The 26,670-nt window shown below is 40.4% G+C and overlaps 17 protein-coding genes and 1 non-coding gene across 18 annotated transcripts; 10 read left to right on the forward strand and 8 right to left on the reverse strand.

Moving 5' to 3' along the window:
• Positions 1 to 812: 812 nt before the first annotated feature.
• On the reverse strand, positions 813 to 1,043 carry NESG_00087 (uncharacterized protein; the record flags this gene model as incomplete). Its single annotated transcript, XM_053047746.1, has 1 exon — positions 813 to 1,043. The coding sequence occupies one exon, from the start codon at positions 1,041 to 1,043 to the stop codon at positions 813 to 815; it is 231 nt and encodes a 76-aa protein (XP_052905571.1).
• A 49-nt stretch (positions 1,044 to 1,092) lies between these two features.
• NESG_00088 (uncharacterized protein) lies at positions 1,093 to 1,869 on the forward strand (the record flags this gene model as incomplete). The annotated part of the gene is made up of 1 exon (XM_053047747.1): positions 1,093 to 1,869. One exon carries the CDS (start codon positions 1,093 to 1,095, stop codon positions 1,867 to 1,869), a length of 777 nt encoding a protein of 258 aa, XP_052905572.1.
• NESG_00089 (uncharacterized protein) lies at positions 1,869 to 2,057 on the forward strand (the record flags this gene model as incomplete). Its single annotated transcript, XM_053047748.1, has 1 exon — positions 1,869 to 2,057. The coding sequence occupies one exon, from the start codon at positions 1,869 to 1,871 to the stop codon at positions 2,055 to 2,057; it is 189 nt and encodes a 62-aa protein (XP_052905573.1).
• A 19-nt stretch (positions 2,058 to 2,076) lies between these two features.
• NESG_00090 (uncharacterized protein) lies at positions 2,077 to 2,568 on the forward strand (the record flags this gene model as incomplete). Its single annotated transcript, XM_053047749.1, has 1 exon — positions 2,077 to 2,568. The coding sequence occupies one exon, from the start codon at positions 2,077 to 2,079 to the stop codon at positions 2,566 to 2,568; it is 492 nt and encodes a 163-aa protein (XP_052905574.1).
• Positions 2,569 to 3,459: 891 nt separating this feature from the next.
• Positions 3,460 to 4,491, reverse strand: NESG_00091 (uncharacterized protein; the record flags this gene model as incomplete). The annotated part of the gene is made up of 1 exon (XM_053047750.1): positions 3,460 to 4,491. The coding sequence occupies one exon, from the start codon at positions 4,489 to 4,491 to the stop codon at positions 3,460 to 3,462; it is 1,032 nt and encodes a 343-aa protein (XP_052905575.1).
• Positions 4,492 to 4,531: 40 nt separating this feature from the next.
• NESG_00092 (uncharacterized protein) lies at positions 4,532 to 5,680 on the reverse strand (the record flags this gene model as incomplete). Its single annotated transcript, XM_053047751.1, has 1 exon — positions 4,532 to 5,680. One exon carries the CDS (start codon positions 5,678 to 5,680, stop codon positions 4,532 to 4,534), a length of 1,149 nt encoding a protein of 382 aa, XP_052905576.1.
• Positions 5,681 to 6,308: 628 nt separating this feature from the next.
• NESG_00093 (uncharacterized protein) lies at positions 6,309 to 9,026 on the forward strand (the record flags this gene model as incomplete). Its single annotated transcript, XM_053047752.1, has 1 exon — positions 6,309 to 9,026. One exon carries the CDS (start codon positions 6,309 to 6,311, stop codon positions 9,024 to 9,026), a length of 2,718 nt encoding a protein of 905 aa, XP_052905577.1.
• Positions 9,027 to 9,799: 773 nt separating this feature from the next.
• NESG_00094 lies at positions 9,800 to 9,882 on the forward strand. The gene has a single exon. It is a non-coding gene; the product is annotated as a tRNA-Leu (tRNA).
• Positions 9,883 to 9,915: 33 nt separating this feature from the next.
• On the forward strand, positions 9,916 to 11,562 carry NESG_00095 (uncharacterized protein; the record flags this gene model as incomplete). Its single annotated transcript, XM_053047753.1, has 1 exon — positions 9,916 to 11,562. One exon carries the CDS (start codon positions 9,916 to 9,918, stop codon positions 11,560 to 11,562), a length of 1,647 nt encoding a protein of 548 aa, XP_052905578.1.
• A 1,382-nt stretch (positions 11,563 to 12,944) lies between these two features.
• NESG_00096 (uncharacterized protein) lies at positions 12,945 to 14,492 on the forward strand (the record flags this gene model as incomplete). The annotated part of the gene is made up of 1 exon (XM_053047754.1): positions 12,945 to 14,492. One exon carries the CDS (start codon positions 12,945 to 12,947, stop codon positions 14,490 to 14,492), a length of 1,548 nt encoding a protein of 515 aa, XP_052905579.1.
• A 927-nt stretch (positions 14,493 to 15,419) lies between these two features.
• On the forward strand, positions 15,420 to 17,813 carry NESG_00097 (uncharacterized protein; the record flags this gene model as incomplete). Its single annotated transcript, XM_053047755.1, has 1 exon — positions 15,420 to 17,813. The coding sequence occupies one exon, from the start codon at positions 15,420 to 15,422 to the stop codon at positions 17,811 to 17,813; it is 2,394 nt and encodes a 797-aa protein (XP_052905580.1).
• A 173-nt stretch (positions 17,814 to 17,986) lies between these two features.
• Positions 17,987 to 19,057, forward strand: NESG_00098 (uncharacterized protein; the record flags this gene model as incomplete). The annotated part of the gene is made up of 1 exon (XM_053047756.1): positions 17,987 to 19,057. The coding sequence occupies one exon, from the start codon at positions 17,987 to 17,989 to the stop codon at positions 19,055 to 19,057; it is 1,071 nt and encodes a 356-aa protein (XP_052905581.1).
• Positions 19,058 to 19,154: 97 nt separating this feature from the next.
• NESG_00099 (uncharacterized protein) lies at positions 19,155 to 20,087 on the forward strand (the record flags this gene model as incomplete). The annotated part of the gene is made up of 1 exon (XM_053047757.1): positions 19,155 to 20,087. The coding sequence occupies one exon, from the start codon at positions 19,155 to 19,157 to the stop codon at positions 20,085 to 20,087; it is 933 nt and encodes a 310-aa protein (XP_052905582.1).
• A 1,581-nt stretch (positions 20,088 to 21,668) lies between these two features.
• NESG_00100 (uncharacterized protein) lies at positions 21,669 to 22,526 on the reverse strand (the record flags this gene model as incomplete). The annotated part of the gene is made up of 1 exon (XM_053047758.1): positions 21,669 to 22,526. One exon carries the CDS (start codon positions 22,524 to 22,526, stop codon positions 21,669 to 21,671), a length of 858 nt encoding a protein of 285 aa, XP_052905583.1.
• Positions 22,527 to 23,147: 621 nt separating this feature from the next.
• NESG_00101 (uncharacterized protein) lies at positions 23,148 to 23,747 on the reverse strand (the record flags this gene model as incomplete). The annotated part of the gene is made up of 1 exon (XM_053047759.1): positions 23,148 to 23,747. One exon carries the CDS (start codon positions 23,745 to 23,747, stop codon positions 23,148 to 23,150), a length of 600 nt encoding a protein of 199 aa, XP_052905584.1.
• Positions 23,748 to 23,934: 187 nt separating this feature from the next.
• Positions 23,935 to 24,747, reverse strand: NESG_00102 (uncharacterized protein; the record flags this gene model as incomplete). The annotated part of the gene is made up of 1 exon (XM_053047760.1): positions 23,935 to 24,747. The coding sequence occupies one exon, from the start codon at positions 24,745 to 24,747 to the stop codon at positions 23,935 to 23,937; it is 813 nt and encodes a 270-aa protein (XP_052905585.1).
• Positions 24,748 to 24,776: 29 nt separating this feature from the next.
• NESG_00103 (uncharacterized protein) lies at positions 24,777 to 25,670 on the reverse strand (the record flags this gene model as incomplete). Its single annotated transcript, XM_053047761.1, has 1 exon — positions 24,777 to 25,670. The coding sequence occupies one exon, from the start codon at positions 25,668 to 25,670 to the stop codon at positions 24,777 to 24,779; it is 894 nt and encodes a 297-aa protein (XP_052905586.1).
• Positions 25,671 to 25,827: 157 nt separating this feature from the next.
• On the reverse strand, positions 25,828 to 26,655 carry NESG_00104 (uncharacterized protein; the record flags this gene model as incomplete). The annotated part of the gene is made up of 1 exon (XM_053047762.1): positions 25,828 to 26,655. One exon carries the CDS (start codon positions 26,653 to 26,655, stop codon positions 25,828 to 25,830), a length of 828 nt encoding a protein of 275 aa, XP_052905587.1.
• Between the last annotated feature and the right edge of the window lie 15 nt (positions 26,656 to 26,670).

Consider the following 26,670-nt stretch of genomic DNA (forward strand, 5'->3'; position numbering starts at 1 on the left):
TATACAATGGGTATAAAAACTCTACTGCAGTTCTGCATGGTACTGTCACTCTATATTTCCGCATGCTTTGTAAGCACCAGTTATTCTTCACAGTGAAAAGTTTATTATGTATTAAACTTAAATCCTGTATTTATATACATATATAGCATCATTGTGATCTTATATAGAAAGAAGTCAGTTTGATAAATAAATAATTATTCAGAATTTACTAGCAGTTGTTTTCTAGAAGACGCCATTTATAAACTTTTTCTTTATTTAAAATTCAATCTATTTAAATAGCTTCAAGTAAGATACTTTTTTCTTCTTGAGCTTATTTAAACCAATCAGATAATTTTACTAATTAAGAAATTAGTTCTTTCGAGTCAAGCCCAATCACTTGTATTCTGTATACCGGAATGCAAAGAATCCAATATTTTGAAATGCAGCAGTTTTTAGACTAAACATACAACATCTCTGTATTGTATGCATATCATCTGATTATATACATATTATTGGACACAACAACAATTTGTCTTTGTTTACATTAAACATGACATTAATTAGTGTGTTTGTTTACTTTGATAAATGTCAAAGTTAAATTAAAGACAAAACTATTTAAAGAGTTGAGTTTTCAAACAAATACTAAAGTTCAACATTGACTCCTTTTAAGAAATCAAGCCTCGGCATCACTTCTGATCATATGTCTTATATTGTGCCTACGCACTGGGCACGATACAAAGAAAGGCATTCTGCTTATATACCTGCAATAAATGGCATGAATATATTTATACTTTATTTCATATAGAAGAGAAAGGTTTGCTTTTTCTGGTGATTTAGTGCATCTTTTCGTCTGCAAGGAATCCTTCTTGTGGGTACTCAAACTTAAGAATCTTCTGCATTATATCCACTGTGGTCAGCATGACTGTTCTGCAGCAGGGCCTTTTTAGCCCTAGCTCAGTCAGAATCTTTGCCTTGTCGTTGCTTGTGGTGCATCTTTCCATGTACTCCTCCCACATTCCAGACACCTCCTTTCCGCACGTAAAGCATCGCACTGGTATTAACATAAAAAATTAATGTGGGCGCAGAATAAATAGAAAAATTTGTAACGATATTATGTCATCATGCATAACTAGTTGCAGCAGCTGCCCCTCAAAGAATGTGTGCACCATAAAGAACGAAGAAAGCGGGCCCAGCGAGATACAAAAGAAGTTCATGAACAAAAAAGTATTTGGGGTAATGAGCGGGAAAGGAGGTGTTGGAAAGAGCACCATTTCTGCAAGCCTAGCTCTGCAAATGTCAAAAATAAAAAAGACGTGCATCATTGATGCAGACATCGCAGGCCCAAGCATAGCCAGAGCCACCGGTGTAGAAAGCTCGCAGTTTATTGCAGGGAAGCTCATTCCGTCCAGAACAGAGGCACTCGACGTGTTTACCCCTGAGGATAAAGAAAATGCGCACACAAAGGGAATGGAGATACTGCAGTATCTAAGCAGCATTGATGTGGATGAGTATGAGGCAGTCGTAATTGACACACCGCCCGGCACGTCAGACATCCATATAGCGCTTGCAAAGCACATTCCAAATATAAATATTATTCTGGTAAGCACTCCACACAAGCTAAGCATTGCCGACACAAACAGGCAGATATCCTTTTGCAGCAAGACAGGCCTTAAGATTGTTGGATTGGTTGAGAACATGAGTGGGTACACATGCGGAAACTGTCAGTTTGTGGTGCCTGTGCACAGAACAGCCCAGCTGGAGGGAGTTCCAGAAGACGTCCCGCGCATTGCAGTGCCAATGTGCCAGGACATTGCAAAAGAGTCGGACCATGGAGTGGCTAAGTCCGTTACACAGTATATGAACATTAGCCAACTGAAAATTTTTAACTAATGCAGCAAGCTAGGCAGACACTTGCACAGCCGATAGAGCTTCTATCCATGGAGAAGCTAGACAAGATCCAGGAGTATGTGGAGACTGAAGAGAAGGTGTATGCACTTGCCTCAGAAGTAGAGCAGCTGCTCTCCATGCATATTGAGAAAAGAGACTTTTTATTTGGACACATATGCAGAGATATATAGCACAACAAAAGAAATTTTTATGAATCGAAGAAGGAGAACTGCGCGGCAGAGCTCAAATGTGTTCATGGCCTTTGCCCAGCCACAGATACTGGAGCTTAAGGAAATATTTAACCTGCTGGACAGCACAGCAGATGGGTTTATTTCAAAAGAGGATCTTGTTTCGTTTTTGGACAGCATAGGTGCTCCCCTGACAAAGGAGGAAATTGACGAAATGATGTACGACATGGGGGACAGGTTTAACTTTACGCAGTTCCTGACATCGCTGTGTGAAAGGCTTGCAAACCTAGATGCGCAGAATGTGATTGAGCAGGCGATTGGGGTGTTTGACCCTGCAGGAACAGGGAAGGTCTCACTCACAGACCTGAAAGAAGCGCTTTCCCAGGGTGAGACAGCCATCACACCGCAAGAATGGGCTGTTCTGGAGAAGGAGCTAAAGCCAGAGGAAGGCAAGCTCCCAATCCCTGAAATTGCTAAGATCATAAAGAACTGCGGACTTTTGTCTGCCAAGTGATGATATAGCCTACATCTGGGTGTTTGCTTGTTACTGTCTAATAAAAGCTAACATATAACCAATTTTTTCCTTTTCATACTATATATAGAGAAAGCTTGAGAGCATGCATTTAGAGCTCTTCATCTAACCAGAATATCTAGCAAGCGCAGTGTGTGCAGATATTTCTATTTAGCTAGATGTGCTTCTCTAAGGTACATTTATTGCACGTTTTGGTTTTCCTTCCTTGCTGAAATGAAATTCTCTTTTCTAGTCAGCAATGTAGAAGGTATGAAGTAACTACTACCTCTTCAGGCTTTGGTTACATACCTGTTATATGTTCAGTCTAACGACTGGTGAATTTCAAAATATTGGATTCTTTGTATTTTCGTATACAGGATACAAGTAATTAGGCTTTACTCGAAAGGATCAATTTCTTAATTAGTCTAAATATGATTTAAAAGAAGAAAATGTTTCATTTAAAACTATCTAAACAGATCGAGATTTAAATAAAGACAAAGCTTAACAATGTGAGACCTTCTAAAATAACAACTCATAGTAAACAGATGCATGCGATAATGTGCACAAGATTTTCACTAGTTACAAGCTATTGCGCTTTCTTTCTATGTTATTAGCACTCTAAAGTAGAAATACCGCTCTAATATTACTTTCAAGTGCGTTTCTTGCTCTGTATTTTTGGGTCTCTTGCTTGCAGCACTTATATAGCAATTAGCGTAGGTCACTATAGACCTAAGCAAAGAGCACTTTCTTGCCACAAGCTGGCATGGCTGTTAAACATGTAGGGACTTAAATACACACAAATTTGAAGGCCAAGGAAGAAAAAAAATCAAAGATAAATTTATTAAGAATACTTGAGAATCTCTGGGAAATCTTTCTTGCCTAAAGTTTAGCCATCTATGCATCATCCTCCTTTATCATAGCATATATCGAATCAGGGATAAAAAGAACCAGCATATCTGAATCGCACACAATTCCATTCTGTATGATTGTGCCGATCTGCACAGCGCTAGGAGACGTTTGTGCCTCTGTAGCTGTCTTTTTTTCGTCCTCAGACTCCTGCCCACCACATGATACAACCAAAAACACACCTACCTCATTTACGTCTATCCTATCGTTCTTTGAGTAGTTGATTAGATGGGATGAGTATAAGAGCCGTGTTTTTTCTTCTAGCGAAAGACTTACATACTTTCTGTTTCTCTCCAAGAGCGCACAGACAAGCTCCCTAGTTCGTCTCTGGTCCACCATAAGAATCGCGGTGTAGGCGTCTGACGTCACCACCCACACCTTTGCATCGATCGTGCAGATGACACTTGCAGTCCGGGGACAGCTGTAGAGAAGAGAGATCTCTCCAAACAGCGAGTTTTGGCGAAGAGTAGCCTTTAGCTTTCCATTCTGCAAAATCTGAAACTCGCCGCTTTCCACGAGATACATTGTTTTCCCATACTCCCCCTGATTAATGAGCTTTTCCCCTTTGTAAACGTGCTGCAGGAACATAGTGGACACAAGCTTTTTCATCTGCTCCACGTCCATTGTGCTGGCAATGAGCCGCGTGTTTGCTAAAATATTTAGCAGCATCTCAGAAATCTTGTCAGACTTTGGGTAGATCGTGAGAGGCGCAAAAGGGTTTCCAGACGCGCTGACACTGCCACGTCTTTTTCTGTTGAAGGGGACTTCATAGTCTGTAGACGAAGCGGGAATTTGCTCCATCACTGCAATCTCCTCTACTTCCTCCTCTGAAGAAAAAAGGTCGGCAATCGTATCTCTGAATAAGCTCTCCGAAAAGCCCACAATATCCTCGTTTTCTGCATTTATAGCGTACAGGGATAGAGCGTCGCTTGCGAACTTAAACGTATTCTCTATTTTGCTTCCCTTTTCGTTTATGTACTCGCTTAAAATACTTACTGCCTTACAGAAGTCTTTATCCATAAAAAGAAAAATTGTCAAAGCGTTTATTTCTAGTTCCTTACTATTCATTTATGCATGCTTGCGAGAAGTCCTGGATGTACGCCTCGTTGCACATTTTAATGAAATCCTCAAACGGACAGTATATCCCGCTCTTTATCTTGACAGGATTGCATTTTGGCATCTCCATTATCTTTCCATTGTATCGCATCTGTACATATCTTTTTTCAGACCCAGGTTTTCTGAAAAGCTCAAAGACCACATTTGCTCCAAACTTAGGCCACTCCATAGTGTTTAGCCCGACAGACATCAGAAGAGGATAGACAGTAATGTCGTGCGCAGAGAAGATAGAAGCCTTTATGCTGCTTTCTTTGCCAATAGACTTAACAAGCATACACTCTGAAATTTCCTTCAAAAGGCCTCCTGTGTTCAAGGAGAGAGCCTCTTTCATATTTAGGTGGTTGAACCAAAGCTGAACAGAGTACTTTTCCAACGAGGACATAATCGACTTGGGAACACGCAGGAACTGTGTCAGCCCGTGCGCCCGGCTGCTCACCACCAGATCGTATATTGCATACGGGCTGAGTGTGGAGAAGAAGGGCGAGTGGTTTTTTGTAAAATACTTGCGAATCTCAGACGCCTCACCTTCAAATGTCTTTTTCAGCGTCTGGTGCGACATATCTTTCAGCGCCTTCAGCTTCGGGCAGTATTTATTGCTGGTGAGCGAGTCCTGTGTCAAGTCCATCACAGACACGTTCATTGCCTCCCGAGTGTCCTTGTATATCCCCTGCATCAGAGACTGCAGACTCTCTAGTGTTCTTTGGAAGTTTGTTGATCTCAGATTGAACTCGCTGCTTTTAAAGCTTGGGCTCAGCAGCTTTTCCTCCTCAATATATTTCTTCCTAAACCACTTGCCAACATTAAAAAGAGTTTCTCTTCCTTTGTCAGTTAGCTGCCCTGGGGCGCAGTTAAACTGGCGGCCCGAGTTTTGGGTGATTTTAAACCGAACCGGCATGGCAGGCCCTATGTGCATGTAGCTCAGAAGGCTCTTTGCCCTATCAAGTAGCGTGGGGTTCTTCCTGGGAATGGTATAGTCAATCTGAGATACCCTATGGCACATATTCCAATTTGTTTTATCATGAGGGCCAAACATGAGTGGTGTCCTCTCTCCATGTCTATGCACTAGATGCACATATTCTAATTGTAATCGCATAAAAAAACAAAAGTTAAACCATAAATAGAGAGCGCTTGTAGAGATTTGTGTGCACAGCCATGCCAAGCATCTTCCTCTAATGTGCTCTGTGTGTACACACTGCTCTTTCCAACTATACATGCAGTGCCTCTGCCTATTAATGGATTCTGCCTGGCAGGAAAGGCTTCCAGTGTTTTCTACAGGGTTTGTGCTGCGTTTCTTTCTCTAGCATTCTTATTTATGACTGCGCATACATGTGCCAAGTTTGCTGCTGCCCAAGTTATATTTCCCAGCTAGCCCAGAAGAGTATTTTAAATTCAAATAAATAGTAAGTATGCATTTAAAGTATCCTTCCAACTGCACCAATCCTGTGGCACCCATGGAATTACCACTGCCACTCTGAGTGTGAAAACTTCTTGTGCGAAATGACTCTATTGTTAGGCTTTCTAATGTGCTGCTGTGCACTTCTTTCTATTTAGTCACACCATGTATACATAGCCTGGAAAATAATTCTGCTGTCCAGGCTTTCTGTGCGAATTCATCTTGACATAGAAGACAGAAGCCTTTTCAATTCAGTTGGCAGTTCGCCTGTTATACATAAAACAATGTATTACAATATGTGTGTAAAATAGGATGTACAAAGAAATACATGACAAACAAGAGAATCGAAACTCTAAAAGATGTGGTGGATAAGCCAAGCCTCCACGAGGCAGACCACATAATTCTTTTCAATCTTATCTTCCAGATCTGCATGGCTCTTGCAGTGCTTTCTGTATTTATTGTGTGCCGCAAGAAGCTGCCCTGGATATATGCCACAAATCCAAAGAGATGCAAGCAGCACCCAGCTGCGAAGTACAGCGGATACTTCAACTGGATAGTTCCTATTTTCACCATCCCAGACACAGTGCTCTTTGAGCTTATAGGCTTTGACGCTTTTCTCTTCATTGAGACGCTAAAGCTTCTTGGCATTATTTTCCTGTTTCTCTCAATTGTCCTTATGCCAGGCCTTGGGGCGTACTACTACTTTTTTGCAAAAAGCAAGCACCCACTGCAGTTTATCACAAAGGTTTCACTGCTCTCCCTGCCAACAAATCCGCGCTATGCAAACTGCCTCATCCCATGCATTTCCATTTGGCTCATAACTATGATAATTATCTACTTCATGTACACGTTTTATCGGAAGTATGTTATTCTTCGGCAGCTGCATATAAGAAGCAGGGTCTTCTCTAGATCCACCATGTCGATCAAAAGGTACCTGAACGAGATAAGCTCCCTAGGCGCAGCAATCAGCGAGATAAACATAAGCTCGCAGACCGTTTTCATTAACAACCTCCCTGCAAGCATCCAGCATAAGGCAGACCTGATTAGATACATGAAAGTGCTTGGTGTGGAGGCAGAGCCCATAAACGCGCACGTGGTGACAGACACAAAGGCCCTGGAGAATCTCATAAACAAGAAAAAGAATGCCATTCTGCTTCTTGAGGAAGAGCTGCAGAGGTTCTTAATAGGCCTGAATATTGCATCTTTGAGCACGGAGTTCTTCGTGCAAAACCTTCGCAACTACGACAGGTCCTTAGACCTCATTTCCAACGCCATTACATGGCACAAGAAAAATGTGTCAAAAAAAGAGTTTATGGAGAGCGAGATGCACACTCTTATGGAAAATGCCCTCAGCGGGAAGTTTTTCGATATTTTAGAGAAAGTGCAGAGGAGAAAGATAAATCTCAAAATATACGAATATGTGGAGCATATTAAGATCCTCACAGAAAAGATAGATGAAGAGAGAAGGAAGAGCATGAAGCAAAGCACAGAGGTATCTAGCGAGCAGACAGATTCTACGACAGAGCTGCACGACACATACAACTTCTACATGAATGGCTCTATTTTTATCACGGTTATGTCTCTCTTCTATATAAGGGACGCATACAACAACTTTATCAAAAGCATTCCCAGAAATACACACTGCGGCTTTGTGACGTTTAAAAACTCCTCGGATGCAAGCTCGCTAAGAATGATTCTCATTGGGTCGGGAGCATTCAGCTGCCATGCATCAGAGGCCCCTCCTGCCGATCAGGTCATCTGGTCGGTCCTCGTAGAGCCGCAGATCCACAGGGTTATAAGAAAGCTTGTTGGCACCATCCTGACCATTGTTTTTGTCAGCGTGTTTATTGTCATTGTCTTCTTTGTTTCCACCCTTATTAATATCTCAACGCTCTATGCAGTGGTGCGGATGATTAACCCGCAGCTGAATGCCATCACAGGGACCTCAAAGTTCCGGAAGACCTTCCAGGGTATTATTGTGCCAACCGTGTATGCGCAGTTTCTATCCCTTGCGCCAATCATTCTGAAGTGGATCTGCCTCTTTGAAGGAAGCATCTCGCACATAGAGTTCCAAAAGAGCTTTGGAAGGAGGTACTCAATGTTTCTTTTTTTCAATGGATTTCTTGTAATTATATTTGGGTCAACAATAGCAAACCTTTTGAACAGCGCAAATGTGAGTTTTAACATCGTCAACCTGGTTTCCACCCCAATAGTTTCCTCCTCAATCTTTTTCCTTAACTTGCTCATCCACAAGACCTTTGGAAGCCTTGCCTTTGAGCTTCTCGACATTTCTGCCCTCATACAGTGGGTAATCACGTACATTCTGGGGGGCGTGCACACATGCAGAGAGAAAACCCTGCAGTTTGACTCCAAGCCGATTAACTTTGGCATGCTCTACCCCCAGGTCTTCCTGCTCTTTCCAATGGTTCTGATATACTCCATCATCTGCCCGCTTTTCATGGCCCTGGGGTGCCTCTACTTCTTTGGAGCCTTCTTTGTGTTTAAGTATCTTTTTATATACTCGCATGCAAGCACCCTGGAGAGTGGCGGCGAGCACTGGCCCTCCCTGTTTGAGAATATCTTCTACTCCCTGACTGTGTTCCAGCTCCTCACGCTCATATACTTTGTCTCGCAGAAGCAGTACATTTCCATTGCCATAATACTCCCGCTCATCATTGTGACAGTCGGGATATGGCAGGGATTCACAGGCCTTATAAAGAAAAACTGCTACTACCTGCCGAAAAACGAGTCTGAGTTCAAGGAGAGCCAGCAGCTAATACAGGAGCTCTTCCAGGCCAGAAAAAAGGCTATTCTTAACTGGAAGGAGTCCTCCGCAGTAGAGAAGGACACATACTGTCTTTTTAAAGAGAAGGTGCTCGAGGACGGAGAGATCCCGTACGTCTACAAAGACCTTTCCTTTCTCCCATCTGCGTCCTTAGTCATCTTGCCAAAGTGGTTTATTATTACTCTTATGTATTTAAAGGAGAACGGAGACCCTGCTGTTTTTAATCTGTCACCTACATGGACGCAGCGGCTCGTTGGGTGAGCAGCCATATAGCAGCATGCTTCTTCGCCAGCTGCAAATCCACTCTGTGTGTGCTTTGTCTGGAATCAGCGCTTTTTAGCAAATAAATTCAAAAAAAAGGACTACACTACTTCACTAATATAAAATGAAGACTTTTTCAAATCTGCTAATAATAAAATGTGCACTTCACACATAGTTTATTTAATTATATAATCTCCAAAGAGCACAGAACAAAGTACCACTATGTACTATGCACTGGGCTCTATGAATTTCTCCAGTGCACTAAACCTTCTTTTATTTCACTCTACCCTAGCATAATTCCTGAAAGAGCCAGAATATAACACAAATGTACTTCTTTTAAAATCCAGTCTGTAGAAATAACAGTACACCACAAAAACAAACCTACACCACAAAATACTCTACTCTTCATAATCCAGCAGTTTGCCATTTATTTATTAATATACACACCCAGACTTCTTTGAATCTATGCCTCTAATAAGCTGTAAAACCAAAAAAGTCTCTTTTTATTCTTCTTTCACCCATATGCAAAAAGAAACCACCACTAGAATGAATATGCACACAAGAACAAATAAAAAAAGAATACTGCAGAGTGAAGAGTGTGCTTCCTGCATATTCCTAGAAGAAAAGCTTAGAATAAATATATACTCTAAATTCACGCAAGATGCTTTTCTTGAATCATTTTCATATGCACCAAGAAAGGAATGCACGCCGTATGCTTTGATGCCCCTTCTCTATACAAAGGCGCTGGGCTGGAAGGCCACAATATTCGGTGTGGTTTGATGGCCGAGCGGTCTAAGGCGTTCGACTTAAGATCGAGTCTCTATTTGAGGCGCGGGTTCGAATCCCGCTCAAACCAATTTTTAACCACATCAGTTCATTTTTTTAAAATATGGCACGGAAAAGCAACAAGGAAAAGACACCGCCTTCTTCAGAGATCTCGCAGATTCTTCTGGAGGGAGAGGGACTTCTTAAAAATAGCTCGCCTCTTTTAAGCGAGACACCCATTCAGGATTTCAAGGGCGCGCCAGACAGTGGGCTTGATGGGTCTTTTCAGATCGAAGACAAAAGCTACCAATTCCCGCAAGATGATACAAACAACTCCTTCTATGGGGACATTAAGAAAGGGCCCTTCCACAGCACAAAACCAATCAATAAAGATCTCACAGATAGGATTCTTTTCAAAGAGATTAAATTTCCGGCCCCAGCCAGGCGAGGGCGCAGATACAGAAACGACCCAAATGTACCGCAGCTCGTTGACCCTGATGAAAGTCTGGACATAGGCACAGGATCGTTCCAAAGAAAGAGGCCCATTATAAATCAGGATAAAAACGAAGACCCTCAAAAAATTGGCGCACTGCTCAATGACGAAAATATGCCCACAGCAGACACCTCGTTTACCAAGTTTGTCGGATTTAAAACTGCAGAGGGCGCAGCCCTGCACGTCTCCGAGGAGTGCATGCACAAAGCACGGAGGAGCTTTGACTTTATGCAGAGTCGCTCCCTTACTCGCGCGCCCCCAAAGCCAAAGATCATTCTTCCCCGGGAGAGAGAAATCGCAGAGGCACATGCCATCTATAAAAGAGTAAAGCAGGAGATATTCCCACTGACAAGGTCTAAAGAGGAAGAGTACAGCCTGTTTGTGCTATTCCAATGGGCATGGATTTCTGTTCTTAGGCAGATAGAGAACATACGCAAGAGAGGCGGAGACTCCCAGGCAGCCGAAATTGAAAGAGTTGTAGTTGAAAAGGCCAAAGCCAAGTGGAGGGCAAACCCAAGGTCAGTGCTGCGGCGTATTACAGAGCAGGACGAGCACGCATCTGTCTACATGAAGGTGCTCGTGATTGAGGGAGGCACATCCATAATCACCATAACAGATGGCCTGAATTTCATTAAGGCCCAGCTAGATTACGAGCTACAGCGGATTGCTAAGAGTATAAAAGAAGGGATGATTCTGCAGGTTGCGTGCTCCATCTATCTCCTGAACCATCCAGCCTCGATATACGAGGTGAATTTGAATGGAGCTGCAGTGATTGAGCTGCAGTATAATGGAGTGAAGCCATGCACATCCGGCCCACTTGGATACCAGAACACATTTGGGTTCATTCGGTCTCTTAGCTCGATCAACCCGCAGGGTGGATACATCAACTGCCTGATGCTTAGAGTTACCAAGAAGATAGAGGTGCGGTATGTCATTGATCTAAACGGGTCAAAGTCCAATATTGAAGAGGACCGCCTGGACAGCACTCTGGAAAGAATAGAAAGAAGCATAGACAAAATTTGCTTCTCAGAGGAGGAAAGAAACAACGCACTCAACTCGGTAAAGCTGCGAAAGTACACGCGCTACGAAGTGGTCTGCGACTACTCAAGTAACCACACCACAGCAATACTGTCTGTGTGGGAGGCTGCGTACAGTGACAATCCGCTAAAGCCCGACCAAAGGTACCTTTTCTTCATGCTGTCTCCCCCAAGGAAAACACAAACAACAGACATAATTCTACTGACCACCACCATAATAAGCACGTTCAGGAAGATATGACAGTATGCAGCAAGTGCCTGCGTGCATGTATCCTGCACCCAGGGCCTCCTGCATGCACTGTCGCCTGCACACTTGGAAAAAGTGTATAAGGCAGAGCTAGACACAGCATGAGCACTTTCTGCGCACGGTTTACAGGATAGCCACCGTAGCGTATGGGTTTATTAAGATGCTGCTGCATACATATTACGATAGAAAGACAGGAAAAGCCTCTGCTTGCTATGCGCACAGAGCTGCAGCAACACATGCATCTGCTATGCCTTTGCTTGAGTGGAAGGTATGTTGTATGCGGCTATATCTAAAATAAAGTTATCATGGCATGCGCCTTTTCTCTTTGTGGTCTGCTGGTGTGGCCTGCACGTTAAATTCGTAGTAAGGGCACACCCGTTACTTTTTTATAGTTTTTTACATAAATAAATTTATTTTTTATCCCCTTGTGCGATGAGGATGACCAGTCACGGCTAGAGTCTCTGATAATGATGAGTTGAAGGTCTGAGCACATTCTAAGTAATATCTTAAATAGCATAAAATGATGGTATTAGATGACGAGTATGAGTAGTCACATGATTATAACTATAAACAGACTGATTATGCTATTTTTAAAACCATGCGTGTGATGATACTATTTTCACGACGGTCGTCTGACTTGTGATGATTTTCCTATCTGACGCCTTTTACTATAACAACCTGGTACAAACAATACAGAAATTCAAATATTTCTGTACTTCATTCTTGTGTACTTCCTGGCCTGAAAGAGAGGCATAGTCTATAAAAACAGTAGTGTTGTGTTTGGGCACACATAATCTGAGGGCATGTCTAAGGAAAGTTGTATGTTTGATAGGAAGGCTATATTCAGGCTTTACAGAAGGTATATTTAGAGAAAACTGTAAGCTAGACTGCGGATATAACTGCCATATTGAATAGCTGTTCTCTATCTGCATTCTTGTCACCTTAATAAACCATGCACTGCGGCGAGCCTTTTACACCTGCATCCATGCCATTATTCACTTAGCTGGCATTTAATTAATCTGCTGAACCAATACTATACACAGCACCCTTTCTATGTATATACATATTAGTTTCTATCTATGGAGGTCTAGGGAAAGAACATTTTCTATGAGATAATAATTTATTTATGTGTTTATATGGATGTGTATCTACATGCTAGCCCGGGGTTGGAATAAAATGCATGCCTTGTGCATTAGATATGAGCCTGCCCACAGATACTTTTTAATTATTTATATAGTATAATATGCGAAGAGCTTATTGTTTTTTAATTATGTGGATAAGACGTCTTTGTTTGTTTGGACATGTGAATTTATCAGTAATTTTGGCATACAAACAGATCGCTTGCTGTATATAAGGAGAATGCATTTTGAAAACTAATGAAGACCACGCAGATTCAGAAGATACTATTTACAGCTGCATGCTTTGCTGCAGGTAGATGTTCCGCTAGCTACTTTGATTTCAAAAGCAGCGATGCTTATCCCGACCCAAACATGCTTTTGGATGGAAGCTTCGAGCTCGATAATTTTGACACGCCTATAGCTTTTGAAAACCCAAAATCGGCAAAATCTCTGAGCACTCTTTCTAAAAGTATAGTCTTGCTAAATCAAGATGCCACAGACTGCATGTACGATTCAGTAAATGAGTGCATGGAGCTCCTAAAGAAATACATTTGTAAATTTAAGAAGTCATCCAGTATTGATTTCTCTTTCAATGAGGCATTCCCAGAGGAGATTGATCTTGCTTCACTTGCAGTCTACCTTAATACTACGACTCTGTTTGCAGTAACAGAAGAGAGCAAAACAAGCCTTATGAATGCCATACTTGATTTTGACTACTACAAAATAGAAAGTGAGCTCAGAAGCATATACATTTCCCTTGTAAATAGCGAGCATTACAACATGAATTTTTTGGAGTGCAATTTGGAAAACACAAAAAAAATCAGACATGCCACAATCATGCCTATGTTCTACATATCCAAAAATAGCTTAGGGAAATGCGAAAGTAGTAAAATTGAGTGTATTGAAAAGGAGGAACAGGCCATTAAGAAAGCTGCTAGTCTGATGGGTGCAAGTGGAAAAAGCAAAAAAAATAGCGAAGGCTCAATGAATGGAGTCTTCCAAATTGCAGACCATCTTGAAATATCCAAACCCGCAGACAATGCTAAAACAACTCCTAGCTTCTACGGATTTTTAAAGAACCTATTCCATATAAAAAGGAAAAGAAACTTAGTGAAAATGCAAAAGGAAGAACTATACAAAACATATAAACCTGTAGGAATTATGGGCGGGCGCACAGTTGGAGTCATTGTAAAGAAAGGAGAGTGCTCGTTCAAGAAGTGGCAGAACGAAGTTACTAATATGTCAACAGACTCAACCATCCCCAGCCAGGTGAGCTCTGGGTGCCTCAAAAGAATCCCTTGGGCATATCTTGATGCAAGAATCTTTGCAAACACAGACCTTAAGTTTGACCTGCAGGTAGTTTCTAAGATAGTATCTAGCTTGACAAAAGATAATTTCTTAATAATGGAAGACGAGTTAGCATTCTTTGTGCTGCAGCTCAATAAGTACTCACCAATACTCAAGCTATACTTGGATTGCTTAAACAATATAATTAAAAAATATGTAGGTGTATTGGAGAAGAAGCACAAGAGTGCCACATGGATCAAAGCCCGGGTATACAACATAGTCATTGAGTATGTCAAGGGAGGCCTGTCGCTGCCTCTTATCAAATACAACTTGGAGCAAATTATATGTGACATGATTATGAATCTTGAAAGAAGCAGAACACTTACTTCTATGGATGCACTCAAAATTGTATTACAATTAGAGAAAGGCAACCCAAAGACTATGAAAACTACTTCTTCATGGGATATATACAGGAAAAAGCCATGTACTGTTCCTTTCTTACTGCAGCATCTTATCTAACAGAAGATTGCAATGCAATATAATGCACATCATATAAAATAAATATGCTTCATATATATCTATATTTTTTAGTGTACGCCCTGGGCAGAGCATCTCTTTTCTTCAATGTACATTTATAGAATATATTTGTAGGAAAGACTGTAATAGTTTGGAGAGGTCTATATAGAGGGATGGGCGATACCAGCTTTCCAGCATGTGTTATATGCGAGAGGCCTTCTGTTTTGAGTGTGATTGGTACCACTTGGTGTTATTTGCATTTCAGCACCATATATTTTACATCCCATGCCTCGGTGTGAAAATAGTGTTCTGCGCGCCTGCTGCTAAGCCAGCTCTAAAACCTTAGAATAGAGCATAGTCCGCATGCTAGGCAGTCTCTGGCAGCATATGTGTATAGCCATCTATGCGAATTTGCAGACAGAAGTAAATATATGTTTAAAACCCAAGCGAATGCATATAAAGCTTCTTTATTTAAATATCCGGGTTGAATGGGTGGCTATTTGCAAGATAGAATATTTTCCTGCTTTGGAGACTAAACACCATGCAGGACTGTGCATTTTCCCTTCTACTATTTAAACATCTGTCAATGCCTCCGCGCAGAGGTTCTTGCAGTAGCAAGAGTGTATGTGCTATTGGAAAAGAAGAAAGCCTAGTGTTTACTAACTAGCAAAACATTATCTAGCTAAGTATACCCCGAATGCTATATGGAGGCTGTGTTTTGTGAATTATTTTATTTTTAATTTATAGACTACTATGGCAGTCTGTAATTTACATAGTGTTTGTTTATGTATTTTCATTTGGCATGTCACAAAACAAATAAAGTGATAGATGAAAGTAAACAAATCCAAAATAAAGACAGTGATATAGTGGGTTTATTTGTTTATCGATCAGAAAAGAAAGATATAAATACCCAAGAGTTCTAGCAGAAACATGCAAGCAATGAAAGGACTATGCAGATACATTCTATTCTCCTACATCCTTATGAAGGTTAGTGCTTCTGTGCATATTCCGGGCACAGGGAAAAACATGGAAAAAACATACTTTTCCACTGTATTTGACCTAATGGAAAACAAGCTTGAAAGTATATTTTCTCTTGAGTGCAACAAAAGCATGCTGAAACAATGGATTAATCTTGGAAAGAGGTCAAATTATATTGACGGTCTTGTATTGAATCATGAGCTCTTCATGAAAAACAAGATAAAAACAGAGAGCGGCCTGCTTTCCTTCCAAACCCCAGCCAGCCTAAAAAATACTACCAAAGAATCAGGCAAATTACCTTTCCTATTAGAAAGCAAAAAGCCCAGATCAGTTGAAGAAGAAAATATACAGATCCATAACAGATGGGTCTCCAGTATGAGGGTTAAAACAGAAGAGAACTACAAAATAAGGCATGCAGCTTTTCTTAATGAAGGGCTACGCCTGGTTATTCTAGACTTATACTATGATGAAATGCTCAAAGCCCAAAGTCTTTCAACTCAGTCTTCTGATACCTATAACAAGAAAGATTATGAAAAGAAATACAAAAACAAGCTAAACACTGTATACGAAAAAATGGTTCCAATGACTACAAAAGCTTTTCTTTCAACAATTGGAGGGCTTCCATTGGCATTGCTAAAGGAAAAAGCACATAGTATGATTGATAATATACTATGCGGGCTTCTAGTGGCAGGAGGTACAGAATTTAAATATAGGAAAGATATGTTTGAGATTCTCAATATTGATCTGAAATCTAACCATGCTTATTTCCTTGAGAATACAGTTATTACAGAGAGTTTGATTGATGCAGCACTAGAATATGTTAACTCAATTCTGAAAAGAGATCTTTTATCCGATACTGACAAGATAAGTACTATGGAAGTATCAGACAATCTGATTAAGCTGCTTGGCCTCTATAAGATAGCTAATCTAGGCGAGACAGATGCCTTTTCTAGCATCCATATCCAGAGGGCCATTCAATCCCTATGTCTAAAATCCAGTCAGCTAATTGTTACTAACAACTACTACAAAATGTCATGTGATATGGACAAAGATCTATTTAATGGACTTGCTGTTATCAAACAGAAACCATTCAATAGGCCAACGACCCATGGAGATGTCAGCGAAAGAATTGATAGTTCAATAGAACTGACTAGCAACTGTGGAACTACCATTTCATTCCCTAAACTAGTAAATGGAAGGATTGTACATCATGTGTCTACCCCAGATTTCATGCGTTACCATAGGCATGCTATTGGACTAGAAAAAGCGCTATGCTTCCTATTTGCTGAGCCAATTAAAACAGGGTGGGGTGTAGAATTCAATGATTTCATGTTTTCAGCCATAGTTGCTCCCATTCTAGAACAAAACACCTTCCACTTAAAGTATAACCAAAGTACTGTAACCATCACGCCAATTCCCACCAGCATGTTAATTGAGGAAGAAAATCATACCCAGCAGAAACCTAATGAACTCAATATAAACATGGTATATAAAAATATACTCTCCCCAGGCAATGAATACACTCTGTATAAACACTCACTTATAAAACAAGAAAATGAAGAGTCATTTTTGATCAAATCCCAAACAGAAAAGATCAATCACAATGCTGCATACACTGGATCAAATGAGAGTAACTTACTAAGCGAACTGATTCAGGGTAAAGAAAGAGCATTAGAAATTTGTTTGGATGGAATAGAAAAATGCAAAAGAAGTAACGATAAAACTATCCTCAATATGTCCGTGTTAGTGTTTATAGATCGTATATTTAAGATAGTTTTCAATCCTAGTTTTAGAAAATACGATTGCGCCGAGTCAGAATATACATGCCATAAGCTCAATATAGCTTTCCGAATGCTAATTGGAATTAAAAATGCTTTTGAAGAGATTTACAATGATGATATCACTCTTGTTGACATCAACAAAGCATACCTCAGTATCATGAAATCTTATATGAATGCGAGAAGTTGTGATATCATACTTAATCATTTGAAGGATGCTCTATCATATGATGATTATAGATCTATGCAGAATTACTCAAAGATGAACAGTATGGTCTCTGAGAGTTACAACAAAAAGAATACCAACTACCTATTTTCTCAATATAATCAGCTAGTTAATATTCTTAACTCTAAAATTCACGGTTTTAGAATGCCCTCTGATTCTCAATATAATAGCAATATCACATTTATAGATCTATCAAAACTATTCCAGAAGAATGTGAATAATGACCCACTGAATGACAGTTCTCATGTTTCTACCCCATCCTTCGCAGTATCAGTAGATAGGTCTCTTATTCCACTTATACCTCTGCTTGAAGGCATAATAGATGTGGCAGTTGTAGAATAATAGGCTAATGGTACGGAAGCATCCACAATGAATTGTTTTAAACAAAATGTTTATTCCAGTGAAAGAGCCACTCATCTTTCTTAATCTGTAAATAAAGAATATTTGTCTATTTTTTGTACTATTTGTTGGCTGCTGTGTAAAACGCCTTTAAATTTCACCCTTTGAAACCATGCATGGCGTTGGAGGAACAAGAAAAAAAGGTGACTGCAGAGAGAAAAACCCATTCTAAACCTGTAAAGAAAAAGGCTATACTTCTTAATGAGCCATTTAAATCTTTCAGCGAAGGAGGGCAGAATAGCCCACTTCTTAACCAAATGAAAACAGAAATACGGAGGCTGTATGGTGAAAAAGTAAATATGGTAAATACAAATTATATTATGAAGCCACATGAGTTCAAGTGCCTAGCAAAAACGCTTTCTAAAAGACTTTGGAACGAAGAAAAAACGCTACAGTCTGTGGATGAGTTGATATACGCGGTTGATTTGCTCTGTAATGGGCAGGGCTTGCAGGAAGAAGCAGAAGCAGACGAGCAAACCCTAAGCTCCAAGGAGGCGCAAACAACAATAAGATTTATTACATCCGAACTGAACAGTTTAGTGCCGCATGAAGAGACTCGAAGCACAGAAGAAGAAGGGAAAAGCCCGCTCTCAAGCATTCTAGGATCTCTTATGGGGGCAAAGGAGCAAATAAAAAAAGAACTTGCGCGTGCTGGGCACAGTACAGTGGAGTCTCTTGTTATGGAGAAAACGCGGCAAAAGAATCTTATTAATGCCATTACAGAGGCATTCTCAATCTCACCATCTGATGATATTCTTCGCGCGCTGAAGGAAATGCATCTGCAGGAAGAAAGAAAGCAAAGAGACTACATTCAAGTAAAAGAAAAGAACTTTGAATGCCAAAAAAGACATTTTGATGAGACAATGAGCCTGGCAGCAGAGAAGATATCTTGTCTAGAAAGCAGAAACAAGGAACTGACACAGCTTCTGCACGAAAGAGAAGACAAAGCATCCGAAGTTCTTGATAGAGGAGATGCTCTACAGCAAAACATTCTGCAGATAAAGCAAGTTCTTGCTGAAGAGGAGCTAAGAATACAGCAGGAGCGAGAGGAGTACAAAGTGGTCAAAAAAACTCTTATTGACTATAATAAGAAAATGACCAAAATTGTCCAAGAGCTAGTTGAGCGCATTAAAAAAGAGCAGCGTGAAAGAGACGCATTGGCTAAAATGGAGGCTGAAGGAAAATAAATATAAAAATTTAGCGTATGCATCTGTAACTTGTCTTTCTTTAAGTATTATGCTAAACATGCGGATAAATTTAGACAAAACTCTGTGTTAATATTTTATGGGAAACAGAGAAGACGAGAGCATGGCAAATGCATCCTCGGTTATGCTGGACTCTTCCTCCAAATCACTCGTAGATGTCTCTTGGCTAAGCAGTCTCCACCAGGAGCCTGCGCCCTGGATTGAGCCAACAGAGCCTCTCTACCTACCTGGTTGGATGCATCTGGATGCAGCTGAAAATGCATGCGATACAATAAAAATTCGAGTGGACGATGTGTACTATGAATTTCTTGCAAGCAAATACCCGGAAAATGCAGCAGAAGTTGAGGAGATAGAAAAAAGAATTACAAGCAACAGAAAGGCGTGTGCGCAGATTGCTGCAATAAGCAAAAACAAAACAGATGGAGAAGAGAACGCTTCAGTAATTGTAGATCTTGTTAGCACAGAAGACAAAAGCGATGCAAGCGATGCATATGACAGCAAACACATAGACGAGAGAGAAGAGTCACAGATATTAAGGCACTCAGAGCTCAAGGAGGATATGGTTTTTTTATGGGACAGAGAAGCAGCAGAGAAAAGCATTGCTGCTTACAATGCCTCTGTTATAAAGAATGCAGAAAGAGGCAAAATTGTGGGTGCCCTTACGCGAGCGTGCGATATATCAGAGAGCCTCACATCTGTGTCTTTTACACACAATGTATCCTTTGTGCATATATGCAAAGAGACTGCAGAGGCTGCGCTTGAGACCTTGGAGGCTGCTCTGTCGAGAGATGAAAAAGGCTTGGGGCCAGCGCTTAGACTAAAAAAGACGAACAATCCACAGGAACTACTGGATGTTGTGCTTCGATCTATTTCAGGCATAGGAAATGAAGAAATTCGGATTCTAAGAAAGACGTTTGCGTCAGTTGCAGAGATATCCCAAATTGAAAAGATAGAGAGTCTCTCTGGCATAAAAGAGGACACAATAGCAAAGATTAAAACCCTTTTTAAATAAATTGCATTTAAATTACACTGGTTGCACACAAGAATATAAATGCACATAATAGCACAGGGGAGTAAAATATTGCATATAGTACTATAAAGAAACAAGTTGCTTGCTATAGAAGAGGGAACTGAAAGATTCTATGTTTATACGTGTGTATTTTTCTTTTTTAGTGGCTCCATTTATAAAGCTTAATATGAGCTGCTAAAATTTAAATATCTGACGGGTTTCTAACTTTACTTTATCTCACCAAATAATTCTGGTCTAGTTAATTAACTATTATGCAGACTACCGCTCCGCATCCAGGCTTCTACTGGCCCCACCATCAGCTGGACTTATTTGTCTCAAAAGTAAAGGCAAAAATGAATAGCCCCCTATGTCTTTGTTAGTGTGTATATGATATTTTTGTAATTTTTCGAATATATTCCATCTTAGTGGGTTTTTATTTTATTATTTTCAGATTACAAGTCATAATCTCTTCAGTTCACTACTCCTAAATAGTATGTCTATATAATATTTATTTTTTCACTAAAGCAAAGGAAAATCGAAAAACAGCACATTTTCCATCGGCAGCTATATAGGCCATGCGAGACAGGAACACTTAGCGTATATCTGCTTCTATACAAAACAATACACAGAACAATATAGAAAAAAAATAGCGATATTAATATGAGCCATTTTTTGTACGTTTATTGAGCACCATGCAGATATGCATGAAAATAGGATATGCTAGAAAGATATGTGATAAAAATACAAGACACTGTTTGAATACTCTAAATTCCCCTTCAGTTCCAATTTGATATATAAAATATGCTTATACAGATTCTAAAGCTTTACTACAGGATAGATTCTGTATTACTACTTTCACAATGTACTACAATGCAGCTCAGTTAAATGTGCTACTAAAAAGAAAATAGTAAAAGCAACAATAAAAAATAAAATACCTTTAGTCTTATTCAGAATATGAATAGCCCTCATATGGGCGTTTTTTCTTGGAGGATCTCTTCTATATGCGCCAAGCATATGCATTTATTAGAGAGATGCAGTCTATTTATATGCCTATTTTAATTAGTAATTTCAGGCTAATTATAACATGTGTATATCTTTGGCATTCCACATAGCAAAGCTACATGCAAACAGAGATGCCCATACATGCCTATCCTACACTAGAGACCCGAATTCTATATATTACTGCAAAACAGCAAAGAAAATTGCAGAGAAGAAATTCATCTATTCTACTCATAGGAAAAGTGGTTAAAAATCAGTTCTCTCAAATGTAACTGTTTTAAAGCTGCATTTTACATATATGCCATTTTCTCATGGCAGTGCCTGTGCGAATTCAGAGTACCATAGAGAAGCCCTGCCTTTTGGGAATATAGTTCTAACAAGTTTGCGCTTTCTACTAAAAATTAAATTTGGGTGCAAAGAATGCTATGGATACGCAAAGTATATATTCGCCAGATTATAAAGCAAGCTGCTTAGTACTGCTGCATATATCTGCTTGCGTGTTGCTTCACATGCTTTGCATCAGAGGCCGCGCTTAGAAATGTCATCACACAAGGCGAGTTCAATTATAACTTGAAAGTGCTTTTATTATAGAGATGTGGTGGGGGTGGTTTTTCTAATTATGGTATCATACGCATGAGAAGCAGCTGATGACATGCTGTCATCTGATATTTCTAGCTCCAGTCTTTTCTTCAGCTTTGATGACGCCTTTTTCTTTGTTTTATTTTTAGTTCGGGTTGACTCCTTTGGGAGCTTCGCGGGCGGCTTGTATGGGCTTTCTGTGTCATTTTCCGATGACTCGGAGTGTGCATATCTTCCAAGTATATTGATGATTTTGCTTTTCGATCTTTTTTCCTCAAAGATAGCTTTTTTTCTTAAGAGATTTCGTACATTTTCCAGGCTTTCAACCTTTTTATCCAACCTCTGTAGGATTTTGCTCGCAAGTGGGGTCTCGCGGGAGGTTCCCTTGATCTTATTGGCCATTTCTAGATTCACAGGAGGAAGAGACTTAGTTATGCTTCTTAGTGTAATTTTGTGCTTTTCACTGCTCTGGCATGTGTATGTGTGTACGAATATCTGGTCTGAAAAGGTAACTCTTTTTTCTGTATAGTCAGAGCTACACTCGGTCTCTTCTTTTTCAACCTTCTTCTTTTTGCGCTTAAAGATTAGTTTGGCCAGAGAGTATGGGAAAATTGCACATTTTACCAGAAGTGATTTAATCTTTTTGGCAATATTCTTCTTAGGCTTTGTTTGAGATTCCTTCTTCTGTCTGTTCGCTTTTGTGCCTTTGGAAGATGTGGCCTGAGAGGATGTCTGGTCTTTTTTCTTTTGTTTACTATCCTTTTCAGATGAGTGGTAATGCCTTCTGCGAGGGAGATCATCCATTTCTGAGTCTGTGGAGTCTAGTCTGCTGCTTCTTTTTGAGCTCTCCCGTTTCTTTCCCATATGTGTTCGTGTGCCTATTTGTTTTTATATTCCTTAAGTTTCATAGAAAAGTTTCACATTCCAAACACATTAGCTGTAATATCTTAGATCATAAGAGAGACCGTCAATTTGTGCTATGTAGATGTTCTGTTCAAAAAGATCTGCTTAGTCTTTGTGCCGCCAGGTGTATATGCCTCTGTGGAAAAAGCTGCATATGTAAAAACGCAAGCTATATTTCCTGTGTATATATTGAACTAGAGCAATGCTTCTTCTAGACTATATACACCGCATATATGCTGGGCACAAGAATAGTATGCTATATACACTGTATGCTCTATCCACTTGGTTTAAGTCTTTAAAAAGCTAGGTTGAAATAAATAGCAAAGAAAAGATAAATGATTTAAGTTTATTTTGTTCTTATAAAAATCACTTCCTTTTTTGCAAGAATAAGATTCAGGAAGATTCTCCATAAGCTGCTGCACAGCAGTGCATGTTTGTAGAAGCACAGAAAGGAATAAAATTAGAATGTAGTAGAAGAATAAATAGCCAGGTAAAAACACAGTATAAAATTCAATATAGATGAAAGAGATAAATATTTGAGTTTTATTATTGATAACCCGAATAAAATAGAGAACTTCAGACTTACTCTTCTTCTTCCTCAACATTCTCTTCAACTAACTTGGCTGTTCCTTTAGATGTGGTGCTGGGCCCCCCTTTACTGCTGCTTCTGTTGCCGCCTTTGTTTGTGGTAGAGGTTGTTGTAGTGGTCGTGACAGTATTAGAGGTACTCTGCTGCTCTTTTAGAAGTTGTTCATACTCAGCGGGGAGTGTTGTATGAAGAGAGTCTTTTGAGTCTGGCTTTGTGTTGGTTGCTATATCAACCAAAGAATTTAGGATTATAGATTTCGAATTTGGCCCTAACTCCATGAGTGGATTTATTCCCTCGCCCTTTCTGACATATACTGTAAGTCGAGCCCAAGTCTGAAGACCAAGCTCCCTTGCCACATCATTTGCATTCTTTAGGTTTTTAAAGTTAGTTATAAAGTTTACCTGGCTTTTAGTCAGAGCTACTGGCTCTTCGCTATCATCATAGTATGAGTTTATAGCAGGCTTATTAGTATTTGCCGTCTGGGATCTGACTCCTGCTGGGCCTGACTGAGAGGAAGTTGACTTTGCGTATGCTCCGCCAGACAGTGCGCTGCTTAGTGCTAGAATAACTCCAAAAGAACTGAGTATCTTCATTGCTGTATCTCTCTAGCTATGTTATATACACCCATCCTAAACACAGAATCATTTTACACCAATTAAAAACATAAAACACAAGACCTGTAACCTACATATTACACAGTGTTTTCTAGGACTATTTAGATTAGGCAGATCTTCTACCATAGCCCATCTTTCATTTAAACGCGTATCTGAATAGCTTAAACTATATTCCGACCGACATTTTAAGGTATGCACGCATGATCGAATGTATACCCCACTCTGTGCTCCTTTCTGTGTCTACAAACAAAGACTTGTACTTACTTATAATCTCGCCAACCTTTTTTTGAGCTATTCCTGATGCGCGCGGCGAGAGCGTTAGGTACAAATCATCTATGAAGCAGCAGAACACCAGAGCGCACACAATAATGTCTAGTTTCAAAATGTCGCGATCTTCGTATTGGCTTTCTCCTGTTAAATACGCAGTGAGATCAAGTATTATCTTTGACTTGACTCCTTTAAAAGCCACCTCTTCATTTGAAACAACTTGGCCTCTGTTTGCTACAAGGTTAATAAACTCACGTGTCTTGCTTTTGCTTCTTTTTAGTATCTTTTTTTCAACAAGGCACTTGCCTATTCGCTTTCTTGTGTTTCGCACATGGTACTTGTCTTTCTTTATTGAGTATGACTCTCCATTCAGCAGCTTCAACCATGTACTGACAGACTTTGGGTGAACTGCTTTTCTAATATTGCCGTGCACCTCATCGTGTATACTGTCAAGAGGCATGTATGTGTCCCGCGCGACTATAATGTCGTCTTTGTCTATAGCAATGCCCCCGCACAGAACCAGCTCGCTGAGTAGAAGGGCCCGAAGTGTTATTGAGACTGGATCGTACAAGCCAGGAATAGACATCTGCGCCACTGTTGTAGTAAAAATAACAAGAATTTCAGAAAGGTTTAGGTCTGTCTTCATTCGCTTAAGAGAAGAAAAAGCATTCTCCTGTTTTACATCTCTTCGCCTAGGAGAAAAATCGTCCATATGTGGTGTTAAAAGAAAATAATCTTTATTCATTCTAATGAAATATAAGAAGAGTGCTCCAAAAATAAAAAGCACCCAGAGAAAAACACTGAGTTAGTCTTTCCAGCGGAGATGCGAATGTCTTTCGTGTTTCTCAGTGTGCTTATTATAGCGTGGTTGATTTTTTCGTCAATCTCAGCTGAAGAGTGCGCCCGCACATAGTTTAAGTACTCAATGATGCGTCTAAACTTGGCAGGCGTGTCTTTATCATTTTGGTTGTAGCTCGCATCAATCAGATGCTTCTCCAGTGTCTTTACATCTCTAATATAGAGCATGTTCTGGACCTGCAGGTCCTTTTCTGTACTCTGAGACACGTTCTCAGAGGCCTTGCTGTACAAGTCCAGAATTTGCTCCTTTAGTATTCTGGCAGGGCTTGTTTTCATCAGCCCCCGAAAAATCGCATTCAGACTGTTTAGATTGTTTCTATCAAGCAGCTTTTCCATTACGTCCTTCCAGTGCGCTTGTGCGGCCTCCATCTCGCTCTGTGCGTGAAACTGTCTTCTTTCTCTGCCAGAGCTGGCTTTAGACTGTGCTTCTTGGCAGTCAAGAATGCTGGTTGCAACATACGCGGATAGAGCATCTGTGAATTTCATGTATCCAACAAAAGTAGGCGACATTTCTGCCTCGTTGTCATAGCTGAACTTAAGTATTTCAACAGGTGTTATATCCATCAAGATTTTCACTTCTGTCTGGGTTAGCTCCTGTGCAAATTCCTCTGTATCCAGCATGCATAGATCTAGGGCCTCTGCCTCTGATATTTTGGAGGAAAGCTCTTTCTCATCTATTTCGCTTTGATCTGGGGCTTTCCCTTTTTCTGAGGACTTCTGCTTCTCTTTTCCCTTCTTTGTCTCCTCTTGCTTCTTTTCGTACTCTGAACGTATCATTGCATGGTTTTAGAACTGGGTTTTTATCATCGACAGAAAGCCGCATTTATTTTGAACAGCGCACATGTAATCTGGATATATGTGGGCGCCCTTTGAACGCAGGCTGAATAGTCCACAGGCACTCCTGTTTAATACAAAATATAAACTTATTTAACATTTATTTTGGGCTTTCTTCTATAGCAACCGCGACTGCCTCTTTTCTACACATAGGGCACTCATTCGAATAATTGGTCAGCCACTCAGAAACACACTCGCTATGAAACGTGTGCATACAGTGCAGTTTTCGAATGATTTCCTCCTTCTCTATATCCACCAAGCAGATTGGACACTCCCCCTCGCTTCCATCTGCGCTTACTTCGGGGATCTTTTCGTCCAAGTCCTCCTTGCCAATGGTCTTTCGGTGAGACACAGGATCCTCAATATAGTATGTTATAGTGAACACGATGCTGCGCGCGTGCGGCGAGTTTGGGTCGGGGGGTGGATTGTTGCTTGCAGACCCATCAAAAAATGTGTCTACTTCAACAGAGTTCATGGAGTCATAGAGATGCGGATTTCCTCTTACACTCTGCACTGCCGTCATAATAGCTCTAAATGCATCAACCGGAATATAGCGCGACATATTTGTATTCTCAAGCCTTTCCCACTCTTCTCTCTCAGTGGCCTGCACTGCCTCCTCTGCTTGGCTGCTGCTCGGCCTATTCAAGATACTTATGCGAGATGGCTGCTCGCCTGGGCTCCTCAGTGCATTGACACCAACCTCTGGCCACATGATGGTTAAAAGACGAGCTAGCGTACTCCTTGCTGTCTCAATTAGAGACCGTGAATCGCCTGCTGAATCCCGTATGCTTTCCGGGGTGCTCTCCAACGCAGGCTCAGCTGGCTGCACTGGGGCCTGCACTTCCTCCTCTAAAATACGTGTGTCTTTTTCTTCAGCATTTTTTTTGTGCTCTTTTCTATGCGGTTCCACGCCAGTCTTTCGTTTCATGTGCCAATTAAAACG

This window comes from Nematocida ausubeli, assembly GCF_000738915.1.
Source record: "Nematocida ausubeli strain ERTm6 chromosome Unknown supercont2.1, whole genome shotgun sequence".
NCBI lineage: Eukaryota > Fungi > Microsporidia > Nematocida > Nematocida ausubeli.